Raw genomic sequence first — 19,861 nt, 5'->3', positions numbered from 1 at the left:
ATCCCTTTTATCACTGTATTTGCTTTCCACAGCGTTTGTATAAACACAAGCAGGACAAAAAAATCACTGAAAGAACTCCTTTATTTACGGGGCTCTCATGTTGGCAGCAGAGATAGTAGTAGTGTTGAATTGAGGCTGCCATCATTCTCTCTGGTCAAGCCCTGTGGAGAGGAAAAAGGACATGTATTGTTATTTTGGACCCACCTTACTCCACACATACCCAGATTCTCCCAAAAACATTAGTGGGGGTACGCTGGAGTCAGACTCTGGGACTTAAATCAGAAGTTCAGGGTTTCTTCATGTTAGTTTCTCCACACACGCACCTGCTGCAGTTATTAGGGTTTATAATATAAGTAAACGTCACCTGTGCTTCACTTAATGCTGTAAATGGAGCGCCTCTGTGGATCGACCCACACTCTGATATCTGTCTCTTGTTCCTTTTCCAGCATGTCCTGCTTTGAGTTTTCCTCCTTCCTGTAAGTTAACATTTAAAATGATTAACACGGTTGAATTAGACTCCTGAGATGCCACTATAACACAGTGTAGTTGTACTGTGCCAGGCCACAAACCTAAATTCACAAACACCCACCTGTGATCCGCAGTTACGGTCTCCTTCTGGTATAATATCTGGTTCTTTCCCAAGAAGTAGTCCTTGTGGTGATCGTAGACGGACTTCAGGTGGAAGTCGAGGCTGTCGTTTGGAGCCTGATGTTGGAAAAAAAAAAGGTGCATACAAAGTATTGACCTTGAAATATCTTTCTGGTTTCATAAGTGAAGGTCACAGCAATGGATTTTACCTGATGCTCATAATGCATAACACTCCGCCGAGAGCTGGACAAAGTGGCTGTATCATGGAGGCGACTCCAGGGTTCCTCTGTTTGGGCGAGGTGAGTTGGTTTATCATATGTTTTCCTCTGCACAGTAGGAAAGGGGAAAAATTAATGACAAACTTACAAAGAAATTATATCTATTGTGATGAAAATTATAGTTCAAATGATTTGAAGACCCTGACTGACATATTTCAGATTTTATTTACCACAGATGTTAATTCCCTTTACTAAAATCCACATAATAAGCAAACAATGACTGAGCTCAAACATGTCAAACAAGCATGTTGCTTTAGCTATAACCTATAGTGAACTAAAACACTTCAGAAATGTTAATGTTTCTTGAAAAATTTAAAATGCTTGGAAATATAGTTTGCTTAAATGAGAACCTTGGAGAAATGAGTTTTTGTGACTGTATAGGGGACAGGATATACAAGGCTAACCATGTGCATACTCTGTATATTTACATTTAGATACTTTCTTCCATTTGCTAAGTGCTGTTTGAACACCATCAATTGATTTCCCAAGGTATACTTTGCCCAGATATAAACTGGGCAAGGTCCTGTTGGCAACCGGTTTGTGATGATTTAAATACAACTTTGGGGATATGTGATTAGAATATGCACAACTAAGGCACAGTTTCAACTGATATGATAACAGCCTTGCAACTGGACCAGATTAATTAAATGATCTTAAAGGAGCACTTCACCCAAAAAATGACTATTTTTATATCAGTTAGTCATGCTGTGTTGCCGTGTATTTATGAGGAAAAATTAGTTTGTCATATATAGTTTGTCAACATATTGATTTGTTGATTGGGGACCACATTTAACAACAGCATAACTCTATCGAAACATCAATTTACAAACTCTCATACAACTCGTGCAGTATAATCAAAGTCTCATTTATCCAGTCGTGTGTTCAGTACTTCCCAAACACATGTATTTTCACTAAAAACCTGGCTTTGATGAGAGCATAGATGATAAGATAGATGAGTTTACTCTTAGTTCAGTTTTAAATACTAAGTTGTATTTGTTTTTGTAAAAATGCACGTTTCGGAAGTCCTGAGCACATGACTGGATAAATGAGACTTTGATTGCACTGCACCAGTTGTGTGACAGTTTACAAACAGATGTTTTCCTATGGTTTTGCTGTAGGTAAATACAGTCCCTAATCAATCAGTAAATCAGTACATTCACCATTTTCTGTGGAGGCATGCAAGAAACACAAAGTTTTCTTGGTGAATTTAGGGTGACTAACTGATAAACAAATGGTCATTTTGTGGGTGAGGTATTCTTTTCAGGCCCTGTTTTGAAGTGAGTTCCTGTGTCAAGATCCAGTTTTAAAACCTTAATTATTTCAGTTTTGGGCTTACATGTTACGATTCTAAACTCATTTGTGTTAAAGTAAAATATCACACAGTTAACCACGGGCCATGTAATATTTTAGCAGGGGGTTAGTTAGAGCTCATCAGCATATTTTTGCCTGAGGGTTAATAAGGCCATGTAACTAATTCCCAGTATCAAACTGACAAGAAAACACAAAATTTAGTAACTTTAATAATGTTCATGTAAAATAACAGGTTTTTACAGCAGGTATACTCAACTTGCTTTGCCCTGGGGCCACTTTTGCATAATGACAGAAGGCCAGGGGCCAGTCACAGCAGTCCCGCACAGGGTGAACGCAGGGGTGTTTCTAGGAATTAAGGACATTCTGGGCATGGAAGGAACCTTCTTTGATAAACAAGCTCTATTTTGATACTTTTGTATGTACTCAAGCACCGTAGTTATATTAGAAGTATAAAATAAAATAAAAAACCCCAGTGTGAATCAATTTATTTGTATTGTGAATTAGAAAATGGTTGGGGGGCCAACCAGCTGCCTACCAGGGGCCAGATTTGGCCCAAAGGACGCAAATTGAGTATCACTGGTTAACAGTATGTTGGACATCTGACCCTTGTAGATTGCTTAAATAGAGAAAATAATTAATGTATAGAGAAAATTATAATAACTTTGGCAATAACATATCTTTGTTCATGCCAATAAAGCTATGTGAATTGAATTTAAATTGAAATTAAATTGAGAAAAGTGCCTTTTGACCAGTACCAAAATATTTGTATTTTGAAATAAATCTCAGCACATTAAGTAACATTTGGTTTAGCCTTCAGCTTATATTTTGTTGAGCTAAGTAACACGGACACCACACAAATATTAAGTTTTAATCATTAAACCCACCTGCTGCAGCCGGAAGCCGCTCAGACTGAAGTCGTTCTCAAACTTTTTGGAGGGGAAAGGATCCCGGCTTGACATATTTACTGACAACACGAAGCTCAGCAGACGAAAAACATAATTTAGTTACAATTGTTAGCCTCTATTCTGGCTAATGAGGAACCCTACTAGAATGTTCACAGCCTGGTTTCTAGGCAACCACAAACTTCCGGTTAAACCCTTTCAAAAGAAAACGACTGTTGACGGATATTTCCCTTTTACCACGTGCTGTGGGTCAAAAATGTTTACAAATTATTCGCAGGCATTTAATTGCTATATATTTTTGTAAAAATGTCGGATTGACTTACTACCTTGAAATAAATACGTCGTTGTTTTTGTTTGTTTTTTTTTTTTTTACTTTAGCCGTCGGTCGCTAAAAATACTAACTATTTTCTTGAACAGCCTACCGGAAACGACTCACTTCTACAGTAAATGTCCTAAAATGCTAGCAGAAGGCAGGTAAAATACATCTCAGCCTCATGGGATTCAACAGTCAGACATTAAACGATGACTCAGAGTAAGAACAGCCAATCACCTCCCAGTATTTGCTCACCGTTCAGAGTGAGGCCCCGCCCCTAGCCGTTGGGCGGGCAGCACCTGAGGGCGCAGGTCAACCTTCTGCTCCTCCGTCCCCATCACTTCAGCACTGACAGGAGGCGACGATGCACCTAAGACACCTTTTACTGGGGCTGCTTTTTGCACAAGCCTCTGCGGAGCTGCCCATGTGCAAAGAGGTGAGGACATTCATTTTATTTTTATTAAGTAGCCTTTTCTACCTCATGAATAACAACCCATCCAAAGCTGAAATTAGGTGTCAGTTGATCCAGCTATAACAGTTTAATGTACATATTAATGTTTCATTTCTTATGGATGAGGAGTTGATAGAATAAATTTAAAGCCAGTAAAATATGAAATTTGTTGCTCTGAGGTGTGACACATGTAACTTTCTGAACATTTTAAAAGATGGCTGACCTGCTTCACCCAGTTGAACATATGTTTGAATATGCAAGAACCCCTCTTCAAGTGCTATGTTTGACTTTAGGCATTAAAATTCAACACATAATAAAGAAAATAGTCATGAAGCATTTTCTGATGGCACATTTAAATTGGCACAATCCAACAGTGTTGATTTTAGTAAGACTAATGTTGGCCTCCTTCACATATTGTGAGTGGGAAATGAACATATGTTACTAACAAGTGCTTGAAGTGCTCGCTTCAGTGTTTACTAGAACTTCCATATGTTACGTCTTCTGCTCCTCGCCCTTATATGCTACATGTTTCCCATTTGCATAACACCAGTACAGTTTGATAACACTTAAAACATTTCTTTTTTATCAGCATACGTTGAACATTACCACACCGTGTGTAGAGTTAAGATACCAGAGAAGGGAAAAGTTAGCACAAGGGATGTGTGGTCTTGTAATTTGAGTCTGTTGGGCTTATAGGTGATGATGATTTGGGGAAGGAGGTGAGTTTGTTTCCATGCCAGTCTATTGACCACGAGGCTCAGTGGTCATTATGTCCTGTTGCCTTGGTTCCCTCATGTTTGTTTAAAGGAGGCGATTCAGCTCCAGCACATCCCCAGTTTGATGCATTTTTACATCACGTCCTCCCACCCAAACACACGTTCATCATCTGACACCCTAACCACAGCTAATGTTGCAGCTCTAATTGAAAACACAGACCCAGAGTAGTGCTGCTGCAGCTGCTGCTGCTGCTGCTGCTGCTGCTCTGTGTCTGTTAACTATTAATCCCAAAGGGCTGAGTGTGGGCTCAGATTAGTCTGACTTTCCTTGGAATATAACAGCCTGCTGTTGACCAAGATTACTCCGTGTGCTTGCTCTCACCTTGTTTCAGAAGATGTTAGATTAACAAGATAACATTATGTTACATCCCAAATTACATCAGTGCGGGTGGAGCAGTGTTTGTCAGTCACCTACTGTCAGTATCTCCAGAAGGCATCAAAGCACGACAGACAAATACAACAAAAGCTTTGCACCTGAGCTCCTGCTGTCTCCAAAGTCCTGTGACAACTCTGAAAATTACATGTTTACAAAAGGATTGGACGAATCAGCATTTGTCCCCCCCTGGCTGAGTAAATAAACCCTGAAGGGAGTTAAACCGGTGCAGAGTTGGAGCACATCCTTGATGAGTGAGATTAAAACAAGAGTTGAGACGGCCTCCTGGGCAAATATTAGCCGTGACTTTTATTTGGAAAAGAGGCTTGTCTGGTTTGGGAACAGAAATTCCAGAGGTATAAAACAATCTGGTGGCCTAATTTAATAGCAGCTCTATTTGCTGTTCACATGCATGTAGCAGTGTTGTCACACTGCTGGAATTTATAACGTAGATACTATACATTGAAAAATATTGATTGGCATTACTATTTTTGTTACCATGGTGAAAATTGACATTGAGGGCATAAAATATATTTTTACAAAAACAGAATATTCACGACCAATTATATAAGTGCAACACACATCAAGGGACGTTGTATCACTGCTTATGAGAGTGTGTTGAGATCAAAAAATTCTGGAGGTCAGTGCTGCAGTTTGTGTCTCAGATGACCTCATCCCCAATACCTTAAGTCCTGGGCTCTGCCTGTTAGACATGTTTCCAGACTGTTTTATCCCGCCTAGGAAAGAGAAGATGATGGTTGAATTATGTTTGTTACATAGCTCAATTAGGCTCTGTTGGAAGAATGTGTGTTGACCCTCTCTTGGCTGGTGGTTGACAGATTTAACAGTGAGTTTGGCTCTTGAAAAACTCACCTTTATAGTGAGAAATAGGGCTGCAGAGTTTTTTGATATTTGGGAAATGTTTTTGGGTTTTGTAAAAAATGATGACAATGAAGATGTTATGAAAATGTAAGGCTTAGATAAAGGATGAGGATAGTGTGCTGTACCCAGTCTTAAATGTGTGCTTAAATTATATGTTTTTTGTTTTACAGCAGTATTATTATAATTTCTATTACTGTATTATCATTAGTAATAATAGTAACAATAATAATTTTTATTTTTTTTTTTACAATTACTATGATTATTATTTTGTTAACTGTTATTTATGTTTTTATATATAATGCCATATGTTTTAACTTGGTGGGGTGGGGTTGTATATGTTTAACTTGTTAAATGTTTAAAATCAATAAACATGTGTTTACTAAGCATAGATATAACAAGGCCATAACATGACACTGATGACTTTTCTTGGTTAGTAGCAGAGAACAGCAGAATGACTGTAGCAAACACTGACAATAAGAGAGAGCAAGAAGGCGTTGCTGATATCAGTGCGTCGATATTGCAAAAAAAAAAAAATATATTGAAATCATTTTAGATGTTCAGAATCAATATGTAGCGATAAATCAATATTTTTGACAACACTAGCATGTTGGGCTGCACAACATGTCCTCTTTTCCATCATCATTGCAATGACGAAGGCTTCATTCCAACAACTGGCTGACAAATTCAGATTACCTATATTTAACTCCTTCAGATACTTTCAGATAAGAGACTAGGCTCGGAAGTTCATACCATCTTATGAGACTATAACTGACTCCACACTTAGATCCATTGTCAAGCTCCCATCGTTCACTCCCTGCTTAGTATCTATCCTTTATACAGCTCTGCAGGATGAAAAAGTGGACACTTCTCATATTAGAAAGAAATGGGAAAAAGATTTAAATATCCAGACTGTAGAGAAACAATGGAATCATAGTTTAAAACAGATTAATTAATGTTATATTAATGTCAGACTCAGCCTAATGCAGTTTAAAATAGTACATAGTTTGCATATTTCCAAATTTAAGATACATAGATGGTTCCCCTCTGTTTCTTCTCTGTGACAAGTGTCAATCTAACGAAGCCTCTCTCATACACTGTCATATAATGTGTCCTAAGATTCAGAAGTACTGTAACATTTTCCTCACTATTTCAGACATTCTTGATTCAAGAATTAAACCTGAGCCACAATCTATTATTATTGATATTTCAGAGACATTTGACACCAGCTCAAACTCGACTCATCAACTATTCCCTTATGTCAGCTAAGAAATGCTCGCTGATGTTGTGGAAGGGTAAAAATATCCCCGATGTGAATATGTGGCTGGATGATGTCGGTACTCTGGAGGTGGAGAGGTTCAGATGTATTAGAAATAAGTGGGTGAATTTATTTGATGCCATCTGGCAACATTTTATTCAATATCTGGAGAGGATAACGGTGTGGTGCCATTTGCAGATTCTTGTTACGAGTTTAATGTAGGATCCTTTGATTTGGTTTTGGTGTCTAGGTTGGGTGCTTTATCTCTTTCTTCTATTCTCCTTTTTTTCTATTGTGTTTTTTTTTTTTTTTTAATATAACTTCTAAAAGAGAATGGTGCCTGTATCACTTGTGTAAATGTGATAATTATCTCCATATTGCATTTGTATATTTACCAATAATTTCTTTATTTGTATATATTTACTAATGATCTGTGCAAACTGACACCACTCTCAATGAAATGCTTTAACTAAAGAGAGAACAAGACAGTGCTGCTGATATCGGTGCATCGATATTGCAATGTTTTGTTTTTTTTTTAAATCTATATTTGGTTAAAATAATATTAGTAGAAAGCTAAACTTTAAAATGCAACAATCATTCTTTTCTATTGGTTTCTTTTCTTGTCAGTTCAATTTGTTCAATAAAATAATTTCCTTTCATTTTTCCAACTAAACAAGCAATTTGTTGTATTTTATCAGTATATGTTAAGCAGCAGAAAGGCAGAACAGAGTACACTGTATTACAGCATATTTTCTGCATATCGTGCAGCTGAGGTGTGCAGTAGTGGAAAACTCAGAGGATTACCAAAATCATTAGGATTCATCCAATAGGAACCATGAATGTTTGCACAAAATGTCACTACAATCTATGTAATGGTTGTTGAGACATTTCAGTCCACAAATGTTAAAAAGGAAACATTAGAGAAAATTGCATAGTCATAGTTTTCCTAATATCAGGCAGCCTTACCTGCATATTGACTTGCATCTTTGTGTATCAATAAAATCTATGTCATGTACTTCTTGTATGTATGATGTGCATATAGTGTGTTTTTATCCAGCTGTGTGAAACTGACACCTGTGTTTTGTCTCTGCAGTCAGATTATCACTTTGAGTACACAGAGTGTGACGTACTTGGGTCACGATGGAGAGTGGCAGTTCCCAACAAAGCCGACATATGCACAGGCCTCCCCGATCCAGTCAAAGGCACTCAGTGCAGTAAGTGTCCGACTCTTACATCTCATTTTATCCACACCCTCAATCTGTATCACAGCTTTAAAGGTCCAGTGTGTTGGATTTAGGGGCATCTATTGGCAGAAATGGTATATGATCATAAGAGTCATAGTGCTGTTGTTACCTTAGAATGAGCCTTTAATACCTACATATGGAGTGGGTCCTCTTCTAGGGAATCCACCATGTTGTTTCCACAGTTGCTCAGAACAGACAAACCAAACCCACATGGCTTTAGATTGGGTCATTCATGTTTTTGCATCTTCCATCGTAGTTACACGTTCGGCTCATGGCAGAAGTTTCAGTTCTGCAACCTCACCTCTAGAGGCTAATTAATCTCACACACTGGACTTTTAATGAGTAAATATTGTCACCACACTTTATCCTCTCTCTGTTTTTTGCCATGTTGTCCACATCTTCATGATACTTTTCCACTGTGGCCTCTTTCTTTCTTTTCCTCTCACAGCCTTCTCCTGTAGTGAGGGGGAGTTCCTTGACATGCAGTCGCAGCAGTGCCAGAAGTGTGCTGCAGGCACCTACTCGCTGGGCACCGGCGTGGCCTTTGATGAGTGGGACAGCCTGCCCTCTGGTTTTGTCACCCACGGGGTGACCGGCAATGGCGGGGATTCCCACACAGACTGCTCCAAGTCAGTATATGCCTCAGTTGTAATATGATTTTAAAAGCAGTTTTTACTGATCAGTCAAAGCTCTCACTGTTTCTTAGTTTCAAGTGGTGCTAGGTATTATACTGATATTGTGACATGAGACTAGATTTTCAGATTTTGGATGTTGTAATATCATATGTGTTATATTTTCCTGGTTTTAAAGACTTCATTAGAGTAAAGTGATATCATTTTCTTACCCCACTTAGTCATTACATCCACATTACTGATGATTGTTTATCGAAAATCTCATTGTGTACATACTTTGTGAAAGCAGCAATAGTCAACCCAAGAATTTCATTGCACTATCAAGGTATTTAGTCAACAAAATCGTGATATTTGATTTTCTCCATGTCATCTTAGTTTAGTTTCAAGAAACTCATCAAACTGTTTCTGCTGCTGCTGTTTCTCCAGCTCAACCTGGACGCCAAAGGGTGATCACATAGCCTCAAACACAGACGAGTGCACTGCAACGCTGTCGTATGCTGTGAGCCTGAAGCAACCTGGAACTGTGACCTTTGATTATTTCTACCCGGACAGCAACATTTACTTTGAGTTCTTCGTAAGTGCTTTAAGACGACTGTTGATGTCGACAAAGATGGCTGTCTTTAGAGGGGGATGTTTGGTCACCTCTGACTCAAATCTCCTGCAGGTTCAGAATGACCAGTGTCAGTCTACAGACTCTGAGAGCCGCTGGATGAAGATCTCTGACAGCTTCTTCAGCAAACATGGGGTTTGTCTCACTGTTGGTCTTCGTCACACCTGCTGGCGTCTGGTTTTCATTTGCCGGAGAATTCAGATTGTAAGACCTTTCAGTGTTTTTGTTCCTTTCTCATTTTCGCATCACTCTGTGCAGGTTGAGCTTAAGAGCGGCAACAATGTGTTGTACTGGAGAACCACTGGCTATACTCTGGAGGGCAGCACTATCAAACCCGTGCTGTTAAAAAACATCGCCATCTCAGGTAGATTATCTCTGTAGTGTGTCGTGTGCAGCAGTCACTCCTCAGCTCTTTCCTGTTAATGATTACAAGTTGATTGATGTTGTTTTTTTCCCAGGAGTGTCCTACACCTCAGAGTGTTTCCACTGTAAACCCGGCACCCACAGTGCAAAAGCAGGATCTGCCCGCTGCACCCCCTGCCCTGCTGACACCTATTCCAACAAGGGTGCCACCGTTTGCCATCAGTGTGAAAAAGACAAATACTCAGGTTTCTATTTCTAATGCTCTGTCCACAAACACCAGTCGTATCACTGACCAGCACACGCTTTAACTCATAGATATATATGAACTTACAACTGTTACGCATTTGCATATTGTCGCACTCATGTGCAAAGTACTCTGCATGCAAATACTGCATTTGCTGATTTACTGCTTAAGTGTGTGAGGTTTGTCTTATCTCTGGATCTTAATGTGAGCTGTGTGTTTTCCCTCGTCCGGCTTGGTTTGTATTTTTCCAGAGGCTGGCTCAGGGAGCTGCAAACCGAGACCTGCGTGTACAAACAGTGACTACTTCTACACCCACACACCCTGTGACTCTGAGGGAAAGGTAATGTAGGTTTAGTAGAGGTGAACACACACACACGCACACACACACACACACACACACACACACACACACACACGCACAGATTTCACCTTGAAACAGCCAGCAGCCATCTGGTGTAACTATTAGGTTTCTGTAAATATGGATTGTCTGGGCTGATTGTGTGTGCCACAGAGCATCTGGTGCCTTCTTTCATGTATTCATGTCTGGCTTGCTGTGCGTCTCAGACTCAGCTAATGTACAAGTGGATCGAGCCGAAGATCTGCTCTGAGACTGTCAAACAAGCCGTGAAGCTGCCTGCATCAGGGGAGAAGCAAACCTGTCCTCCATGCAACCCGGGTTTCTTTGTCACCAACTCTTCCATCTGTGAACCCTGCACACAAGGTTTCTTCTCAAACGGCACAGGTGCAGAATCATTACCCTCCTCCTTATATGCATGTCAGACTTTCATTCATGTGTACATACCAGAGACCTTGACATTTGATACTAAGTATACTGATAATAATAAACGCTAATCTACAGCCTTTGTGATAATAAGAGTCCCACAGCAGCACTAGAAAGATCACTAAAATAGATGGATGTAAATTAGTACATTAAACTATCAAATGTTCTTGACTCTGATGGTTCTTGTTTTATTTTCCAGTTTTTTAGCACATGCATACTCTGACAAAATAACACATTATTTACTCACAGCCTGCAACGAGTGCCCTGTTGGAACAGAGCCAGTGGTGGGTTACGAGTACAAATGGTGGAACATGATGCCGAGCAACATGAAGAGCATCGTCTTTCGCCGAGAGTTCGGTGAATCTGAACACAGCACAGGTGAGAAACGTAATATTTGGGCAACACAGTGTAGATGGAGATGGCAGACAACACAGCGGTTAAATGATAACCATCATAGTTAGAAAAAAAAAACCTCTAAAGAAGGGTGACTGAAAACAGCTAGAGGTTGAAGGATGGCACGAACAGTGAGAAAGCGAGGAATCTGGGGACCGCAGACAAAAAAATATAAACCATATAAACCTTGCTAGCTGGATTACTTTGTCAAACTGCTATGTCAAAGCTGAGAAATTAACTATTTTAGTTGTTATATTAAATGTTATTTTGTTTGTAATGACAGCATGGGAGGTGGCTGGAGAGTACATCTACACTGCCCCCGGGGATCAGGACACAGACTACCTAATGCTCACGCTCGATGTCCCTGGATACAGGTGAAGTCAAACATGTCTCTCAAAGGAGTTAAACATCTATATGTGTACACTATATCCAAGTTGGAAATGCTGAATGAAAGGTCACTTGTGTCCACAGGCTGCCTCAGTCCGTGGCCAAAGACAGCGAGACGAGTGAACTTTCTCGGATCACCTTCGTCTTTAAGACCACATGTACCGCTGACTGCAAATTTTACTTCCTGGCGGTGAGGAGAAATGTTCCCACATATAAAAAAGTAAAGCTTGACATCACTATGATGTGTGCGGGTGATGTGATGTGAGTCTATTTCTCTGCAGGGTTACAATCAGTGGAATAACGAATTGGTGGAGCACTGGAAAGGCAGCAACATGCAACAGTCATACTCCTATGTCATCCAGAGCAACAGCACCACCAGCTTCACCTGGACGTTTAGAAGAACAGAGGAACGTAACGTGGTGAGACACAGTCATATATACCCAAAATCACTCTTCATCTGTGACCTTCATACAGCTTCACCCCCTCAGCCTTATACATATCACGCCGCAGAAGGAAGTGTGCATCTACTCATGAACGAGAGGCTCATGCTTGTGACAGTGCAAGAAGAAAACATTGATGGCACTAATGTTAGTTAGCTCAGTGGTGCTAGGTGAGCTAGCAGTAGATGCACACGTTTTCTGCACGGTGATACAGTTGATAGGTGTATTTTATTAGAAATAAAGTAGTTCCTACGTGAAACTGCAACAAGGTCTGTGGATTATCTTGAGTAACCAGGTCATGATTTCAGGAAAGACACATTGCTGTTGAGTTTTTCAAATGTTTTTTTTTTTTTTGCGCTTTGCGCACCACAAGCCAAGTGCCATCTAGTTCCATTATATTGGAGTGAAGACGTCTCTATGACCGATATCTCCAACAGTCTACAACTCATACCGAAACAATCTAGACTGATAAATAGCACAAAAGTTAAGAGGAAATAAATGTTTTTAACGTTTAATTCGTGGCAGTCAGTTGGACCTCTTAGGTCCCTCTATGTGTTCTTTGCTGTGCTTCATCAGAGTGAAAATTTACAGAGAAGTAATGCCTTATTTAACAATAAATATGGTGAATTTATTTACAAATTATGTCATTAAATGTTTCAAATCATCACTAGAATTTGTTATGTCCGACTGCTGTGGCGTCAAGTTTTCTGTCTCTGATTTGTGGAGTTCTTTTGCACAGAGTGAGTTTCCCCCAGTTGCTGCACTGAACTCTAGAGGGCAGTCTAGAGCTGTGTGTCTACTTTGAAAACCTTTGAATGACCTTTGCACATAGTCTGACTGAGAGCTGAGAAGAAAACATGAATAGACGTAAAATAAATCCTAAAAAGGACAGACAACTACTCTGTGTGTAGAGTGACTCATCTGGTGACTAAAACTGTCTTCTCTTCCCTCAGGAGCGGAAATACAGCTCTGATTCTGCAAAGATCTTCTCCATCCACATCACCAATGTGATCGGAGGTGTGGCCACTGAGTGTAGCCGCTGTGCCCTTAACTCCGCTATGGCCGACTCCGCCTGTGTTCCCTGCCCACCGGGACACTACATGGTCAGCGAGACTGGAGCGTGTGAGAGCTGCCCGCCAAACACCTTCATCAGGGCCAGTCAGCCTGTCGGAGAGGCTTCTTGTGTTCAGTGTGGACCAAACACACAGAGAAACAAGGTGATGGGAACAAAATCTTGACCACTAAAATCTCTAAATACAAATTCCTGACTTAACTGATCAATGCACAAATATCTGCAGAGCTGTTGAGGACATAGAGGTCATGTCTTTGAGAGGAGTTTACTTTCCACAAATTATACACAGTGGAGGATGTTAAAGGCTGATTTTCACATTTTTAAAGATTTTATCTCTCAAAGTATGACTGTTTTAGTTTGCAGAGATAATCTTCACTATGTGCCTCCTACTTGCCTTGTTTTATAAAATTTACCAATATATATCGACCCACATCATGTAGCCTTTACTAATGTAATTCTATACAAAACAAAAACACACAGAACTAAAACACAAAAACCAAATAAATTTAGGACTTACTGATAGGATGCCTTCTATATTCCACCTGATATCTGCATTTCCTGGTTGTCTTCTTTGGGTTTCCCACAGTCAGTACATGAGATTATTCCACCCACTGAAAACACAATATGTTCCTCCCCATCCTCCAGGCCTACACAGCTTGTCTCAGTGACTGTACGTTGGATGTGCAGACAGGAGAAGGCGCGCTGCTGCACTATGACTTCTCTCCTCTGTCCAACGTCAGCGGCTTCCACAGCAGCCCCCGCTTCACCAACAAAGGCCTGAGATATTTCCATCGCTTTAATTTTGGCCTGTGTGGGAGAGAGGTGAGAAGCTGTGATCCTGGTGGCTGGTGTTTTTCGTAAAATTTTAGTTTGATGTTAAAGCTGCTGTGTCTCTCTTACAGGGCAGAGTACCGGCTACCTGCATGGACAATGTGACAGCGAGTGGGAAAGGGGTCAAAGGTTACGTCTGTAGGGCCACTGTGGTTCCTTCTGAAATCAGGAGTCAGAGCGTGGTGTCCACCCAGCCTTTCATCATCGGTGACTCACTTGCCGGTATGGACTGAATGCTGCATCCACCTATTGCTGTAGAGGAGAAAATATTTAGGATTTACCCAGATTTTGTCATTTGCAGTACAGTTGTTAAAAATGTCCTGATTTTAATTAAGGGGACACAGTTTTATCATTTGTATTATATATTGTTTAGTCTGCTGGGACGTCTCAACAACCATTGGATAGAAAACTTTGTACAGACATTCATGGTTCCAACAGGTTGAATCATAATGATTTCGGTGATCCTCTGACTTTTCCACTTGCACCTCCATGAGCAAACACTTCAGTTTATGACCAGCCAATGTCATCCCCATCAGCGTCAGTGGAACTTTGTACTTAGTGCTAATTAGCAAATGTTAGCATGCTAACACGCTTATCTAAGATGGTGAACATAGTAAACATTAGACCTGCCAAACATTAACGTCAGTATTCTCACTGGGAGCCTTCTGCACGCTGATGTTAGCATTTAGCTCATAGCACCACTACACCGCAGTATTGGGGGTGGAGATCTTTAGGCACCTTATGATTCCATTCTGATTCAGAGGGCTGTGACGCGATTATAAAACGATTATTGATGCATCACATTTTTTTTTTTTATTTCTACGCATGATTTATTTTTTGTCAATGTGTGACAGCTTGCTGTTTTTAAATTATAACTTTTTGCAGTGGTGAAAGAGGCATTCAGATCTTAATGTTCAGAGACAGCAAGAATAAATATGTGTAATAAGTTTGTCACACCATAAGAAAACGTGTTATTAAGCACCCAGCCACATGCTCTAAGATGCTAGGGGGATGTCCGCTGAATGTGCTAAAGTCATGCCCACTCACTCGCAGTAAAGCTGCAGCCTCTTTTAATTGTAGCACTGCCATGGACGCTCCATCTAGCAGCTTCATTGGACTTGTACAACCATACATGTTTAAGCTATCAGAGCCAAATTCACATTTGGAGTCTGAGGTTATTGACCTGCCCAAAAATCAACCTAGTTCTTAGTCTGCAACAGAATGGCCATTTTTAATTAATCTTTAAATTAATAGATAGTTCTTGTGCTTCATTGCGTAATCCAGCAGGCTTTTAACCTGGAAAATCCTGGACATAGAAATGGTGAAAAACAGTTTAATGGTCTTTTGTCCCCCACCTTTACACAGCACAGCCTCTGAAGTCGTGAGCATGGCTGCAGACTTGTTGTCTCATTACTGTGTAGTTTGATACCTTACAGTGTAGTTTTACCTCCTCAGGTCCACAGTCAAATAAACAGTCAAAATACACGTCGTTTCTTAGGGCTGATAGAAGATAAAGTTGGAACTGCAGGTTTACACTGTATACATGTCATAGATCAGATAAATATGTTACATGTCTTCTTATTCTGAAGGTGTGACGACAGACACGACCCTGAACGGCATCTCATCTCCAGAGTGGCTGTTTCCCGCTGCGTCCGGCCTGCCAGATGTCATCTTCTATTACAAGTAAATAAGATCACAATTTATCATTTATTTATTTTAATTCATCCATCGTGATGCTTAAGAGTACATATTTGATGCTTGTGAAATTTGCCACATATTGGAAGTTAAGATCTTTATGTTTGTGATGTTTCCAGGTCCAGTGAGACGACTCAGGCCTGTAAACAAGGCAGGTCGACCACCGTCAGGCTGAGATGTAACCCCACAGTGACTGCTAAAGACCACATCACGCTGCCAAGGTAGCTTTCACTGCGACCAAGCTCAACTTTTGACCCTACAAGAGTTGCTCAGAAAACTTTTGATATTACACACATACTGTATTACAGCAGTCACACTGAGCTCTGAGCTGTGGACAAAGAGGCTCCTCTGAGATTTTTTTTCATCACATACAGGTTGTAATCATCCCTCTTATCTGCGTTTTCCTCCATAGTAACTGTTCAGAGGGGACGTGTGATGGTTGTACTTTCCACTTTCTGTGGCAGAGCCAGCATGCGTGTCCACTCTGCACCAAAGACCACTACAGAGAGATTGTCAGCGCTTGTGTCCAAGGAATACAGGTAGAGCTGCACAGGCACAGTCATACTGACAAAAATAATTTTACCTCCTCAACCCCACAAACCCATCACAGATCCATCACAAACTTGCATTGTTTGGAGAGAAATATTGAAATGTTTAAAATTTCAATTATGTCAGACTGAATTACAGGGTAAAAAAAAAAAGATAATATCATATGCAAGACAAAATTTCCATTTTATATGACACTTTAACTCTAAAGAGGGGCGTCTTGCATTTCTTTAAAAGGGAACTACACCCAAATTCATACATAGGAATACTATGGTCTAAGATAGTCAAAAAATCTTAGTAAAAAAGAACAACTCTCTCCCAAATGCAAAAACTACAGTGCTAAATCCCTCAAAGATGTCATTTGTTTAAAGTCTGGAGCTGCTCCACAGACAATGAATTGGGAAAGACGGCAAGGGAAAGCCAAAATCACAAGGCACACCTTATATCTGTGCACATTAGCTGCTATAACTTGTGTTATCACTCTTATCATGACATAAGACAATAAAAATAAGAAAAGTAAGGCAGGTAGCTTTCCTAATACTGTCTACTGACTCTTTTCTTTTGTTGGTAGGTTGTCTTCACTGGTGCTTTGTTGTAATTTGCAATAAAGCGGCTTTTTCCTTTTAAATGTTATTACCCCTCACACTGGCTGCCACTCAGGGCTTTTCATGACTCACACACTTATAATTCCCACCTGCGAATAGCGACAAATAGATTCCCTGTGAAGGTTTTTCAAATTTGATTAAATTAAATTACATTTTTTAGCTAGAGTTTGCCTCTTTATGAGGAAATGGGTGCACACAGCATACTGATACAGCCAGCTAAAAATTAATTCATCACTTTTTGTATAGGCCCAGTTGAATATTGCAATAATAATGTGTGGTTATCACAAAATCCCACAGCACACCAGTGTGCCTGCTGCAGCACACCATTTGAGAACCACTGTTCTAGATAACACTGAGAACAACCAGGGGAATGTTCAGTATATGGGTGTATTTTCTGTTTCAGACCTGAGAACATTACAATAGAATAAAGCTCATCTGGGTATAAAAAAAGAAAATAAACATACTGTGGTTCCACAAAATCAGTCTCCTATTGATTGGTCTCATGTTTCTGGTTTTGAGAGAGAAAAGCCCATGTTGACAGACATTGATTGAACTTTCCTAGGTCATAGAAGTAACATATTGAAATTCTTTATTTAGGTGGTTTTTCCTTTAAGGTACTATAAGCAGGATGCCGACACAGTGAAACACTGGAACAAACATATAATGTTTAAGTAACTTTTATGGCAAATTTAAAGCAACAGTATGACATTTTGAGAAATAACACTTATTCACTTTCTGGCAGAGATGAGAAGATCAATCTTGGAACACATCAGCTTTCAGTCTGAGGATGATAATCCTCTGGGGGCGATGGCCAATATTTTGAGCTGATCTGATGTAGCCGGCTGATATCCAGCAACACCACATCCTATTCTACACGCCTGTGATTTTGTCTAATCTCTATAAACAGTTATCTGCACATGAATGCAGGATGCAGTTGTAGTCTTTTGCGTATTGTTTTTATAAAACTGCTTGTGACATCTTGACCGTGGCTTTCGCTTGCAAATGAACATGTAGCCCATTTTGTAGAAAATACCACAGTACATATAGTGTATCGCCAGTCAGCCTGAAAATACAGAGATATGAATTTTTGTCCATATTGCCCAGCCTGAACTGCGGCAAATCTAACTGTGTGTGTGTGTGTGTGTGTGTGTGTGTGTGTGTGTGTGTTTCAGAGAACCACCTATGTGTGGCAGCAGCCGTTGCAGTGTTTTGGAGGAGAGTCACTACCGCCACAAAAAGTCAATGCCTGTGTGACTCTGGATTTCTGGCTCAAGTTTGGTGTTTCCACAGGAACGATCGCTGCTGTGCTGCTCATCAGTATCAGCTGCTATTTCTGGAAGAAGACACGCAAGTGAGACTTCGGAGCTTAGCATTTCTTTTGGTGTTTTCTAAAGCACTGATATGTCATGTTAATAAATAAGATTAAAGCATAGTAAAAAAAACTCTCCCAATCTCCACAGGTTGCAGTATAAGTACTCCAAGCTGATGATGAGCTCTGGGGGTAAAGAGTGCGAGCTGCCCACTGCAGACAGCTGTGCAATAATGGAGGGAGAGGACGCAGAGGACGACCTCATGGACCTCACCAAGAAGTCCTTCTTCACCAAAATTAAGTCCTTCTCACGAGAGGTCAGTGACCCCTTCATTCACACATATTGAGCTACAAATAAGGCAGCGTCTCATGCTTTACGTTTTTATCCATGTGTTTTCAGAGGACATCAGATGGATTTGACTCGGTTCCACTCAAATCATCTTCGTCACACCATCAAATACTGGAGGAAGACTCTGATGATTAATTCAGAGGACGAACAGATTCTTCTATCAAACTTTAAGACAAACCGATCCAACAGACGGAGTCACAGAAAACAGACTTTTTAAATTAATGAATAGAGTGACAGTTTTATTGAGTATTATTTGTCATATGTTAGGCTGCCAAACCTAATACTGCAATAGAAAGTCTCCATATTGGGGATATTCTGTATTTTCAAAGCCAAATTGTGTTTTTCAAACTTAGATGAGAACCAAACTGTGGATGAAGTTACAATTTTTGTACATGTGTCAGACTGTGTACATTTTACATAATTGTGAGTGTGTATTTCATTCTTTTTTTTTTTTTTTGAGCTATCCTGTTTTTTATTAGACCAGCCACCCAGTTCAGGCTTAAAAGTTACTGGCAACATGTGAATTATATTTGCTACAGCTTTTGATAACCTTTTATGCTGCACCTAAGATTATGATATAATCTTGCTTTGTATTTTCTACAATAAAAAAACAACACAAATGTCCATCTCGAGAAATTAAGAATAACCTCAAATGCTGCCTTAAGACCATATTCCAAAGCATAAAAATTTCTTAATAAATCACTTTGTGTTACATACATTATATGATACTTTTATGTTACTGCTTCATATGTTCATGTGTATTGTCATGTGCCTTGGATTGAAACAAAATATAGCTTTATATAAAGAGTATTTCTTCTGTGGTTGTTGGTTTAGTTAAGAATAAAAAAATGTGAATTTTAATGCCATGCAAATGTAATAGATGTTTTAAATATTTAACCAAAGACTTAAATCTGCGTGTCATGATTCCAAAAAACGGAAATACAAAATTTTAATCAAAAATGTCTCTCTTCTGCAATTTTCCATGGAAACACATAAAATCATAAAAGTATCACTATAAGCAGTAGTGGAATGTAACTACAAACATTAAGTGAAACACTGCACTTAAGTATCTATTTTCTGCACTGGTACTACTACTTCACTACAATACAGAGTAAAACATTGTGCAAGCACCAGCATCAGCAATATAATCTTATAAAATATGTATTGTTTTAGATTAAATACCAAACAGTGTATAAAATTATTAAAAGTGTTGTAAAGTGTAGTAGTGCAG

At 39.6% G+C, this 19,861-nt stretch overlaps 2 protein-coding genes across 2 annotated transcripts; one reads left to right on the top strand and one right to left on the bottom strand.

The window, feature by feature from the left end:
- Positions 1–34: 34 nt before the first annotated feature.
- On the bottom strand, positions 35–3,289 carry cfap276 (cilia and flagella associated protein 276). The gene is made up of 5 exons (XM_049580828.1): positions 3,062–3,289; positions 798–914; positions 590–705; positions 365–474; positions 35–161 (listed from the first exon to the last, which is right to left on the bottom strand). The coding sequence occupies exons 1-4, from the start codon at positions 3,134–3,136 to the stop codon at positions 372–374; spliced, it is 411 nt and encodes a 136-aa protein (XP_049436785.1). The 5' UTR covers positions 3,137–3,289; the 3' UTR covers positions 35–161; positions 365–371.
- A 331-nt stretch (positions 3,290–3,620) lies between these two features.
- elapor1 (endosome-lysosome associated apoptosis and autophagy regulator 1) lies at positions 3,621–19,527 on the top strand. Its single transcript, XM_049580827.1, has 22 exons — positions 3,621–3,828; positions 8,223–8,343; positions 8,822–9,002; positions 9,432–9,579; positions 9,670–9,750; positions 9,874–9,979; positions 10,074–10,223; positions 10,474–10,562; positions 10,787–10,964; positions 11,253–11,381; positions 11,680–11,770; positions 11,868–11,973; positions 12,065–12,202; positions 13,177–13,440; positions 13,941–14,117; positions 14,198–14,348; positions 15,716–15,809; positions 15,941–16,042; positions 16,234–16,360; positions 18,145–18,323; positions 18,433–18,598; positions 18,682–19,527. The coding sequence occupies exons 1-22, from the start codon at positions 3,757–3,759 to the stop codon at positions 18,763–18,765; spliced, it is 2,934 nt and encodes a 977-aa protein (XP_049436784.1). The 5' UTR covers positions 3,621–3,756; the 3' UTR covers positions 18,766–19,527.
- The last annotated feature ends 334 nt before the right edge of the window (positions 19,528–19,861 follow it).

This window comes from Epinephelus fuscoguttatus, linkage group LG7 (genome assembly GCF_011397635.1).
Source record: "Epinephelus fuscoguttatus linkage group LG7, E.fuscoguttatus.final_Chr_v1".
Classification (NCBI taxonomy): domain Eukaryota; kingdom Metazoa; phylum Chordata; class Actinopteri; order Perciformes; family Serranidae; genus Epinephelus; species Epinephelus fuscoguttatus.
The sequence above is the reverse complement of the archived record's forward strand: the minus strand, read 5'-3'. Positions and strand labels throughout refer to the sequence as shown.

Coding starts and splice junctions, on each gene's coding strand:
- cfap276 (XM_049580828.1), bottom strand. CDS start 3,136: ATGTCAAGCCGGGATCCTTTCCCCTCCAAAAAGTTTGAGAACGACTTC. Junction 915..3,061: donor GCGGCTTCCGGCTGCAGCAG/GTGGGTTTAATG, acceptor CCTACTGTGCAG/AGGAAAACATATGATAAACC. Junction 706..797: donor TTATGCATTATGAGCATCAG/GTAAAATCCATT, acceptor TTCCAACATCAG/GCTCCAAACGACAGCCTCGA.
- elapor1 (XM_049580827.1), top strand. CDS start 3,757: ATGCACCTAAGACACCTTTTACTGGGGCTGCTTTTTGCACAAGCCTCT. Junction 11,771..11,867: donor CTCGATGTCCCTGGATACAG/GTGAAGTCAAAC, acceptor TTGTGTCCACAG/GCTGCCTCAGTCCGTGGCCA. Junction 18,599..18,681: donor TTAAGTCCTTCTCACGAGAG/GTCAGTGACCCC, acceptor ATGTGTTTTCAG/AGGACATCAGATGGATTTGA.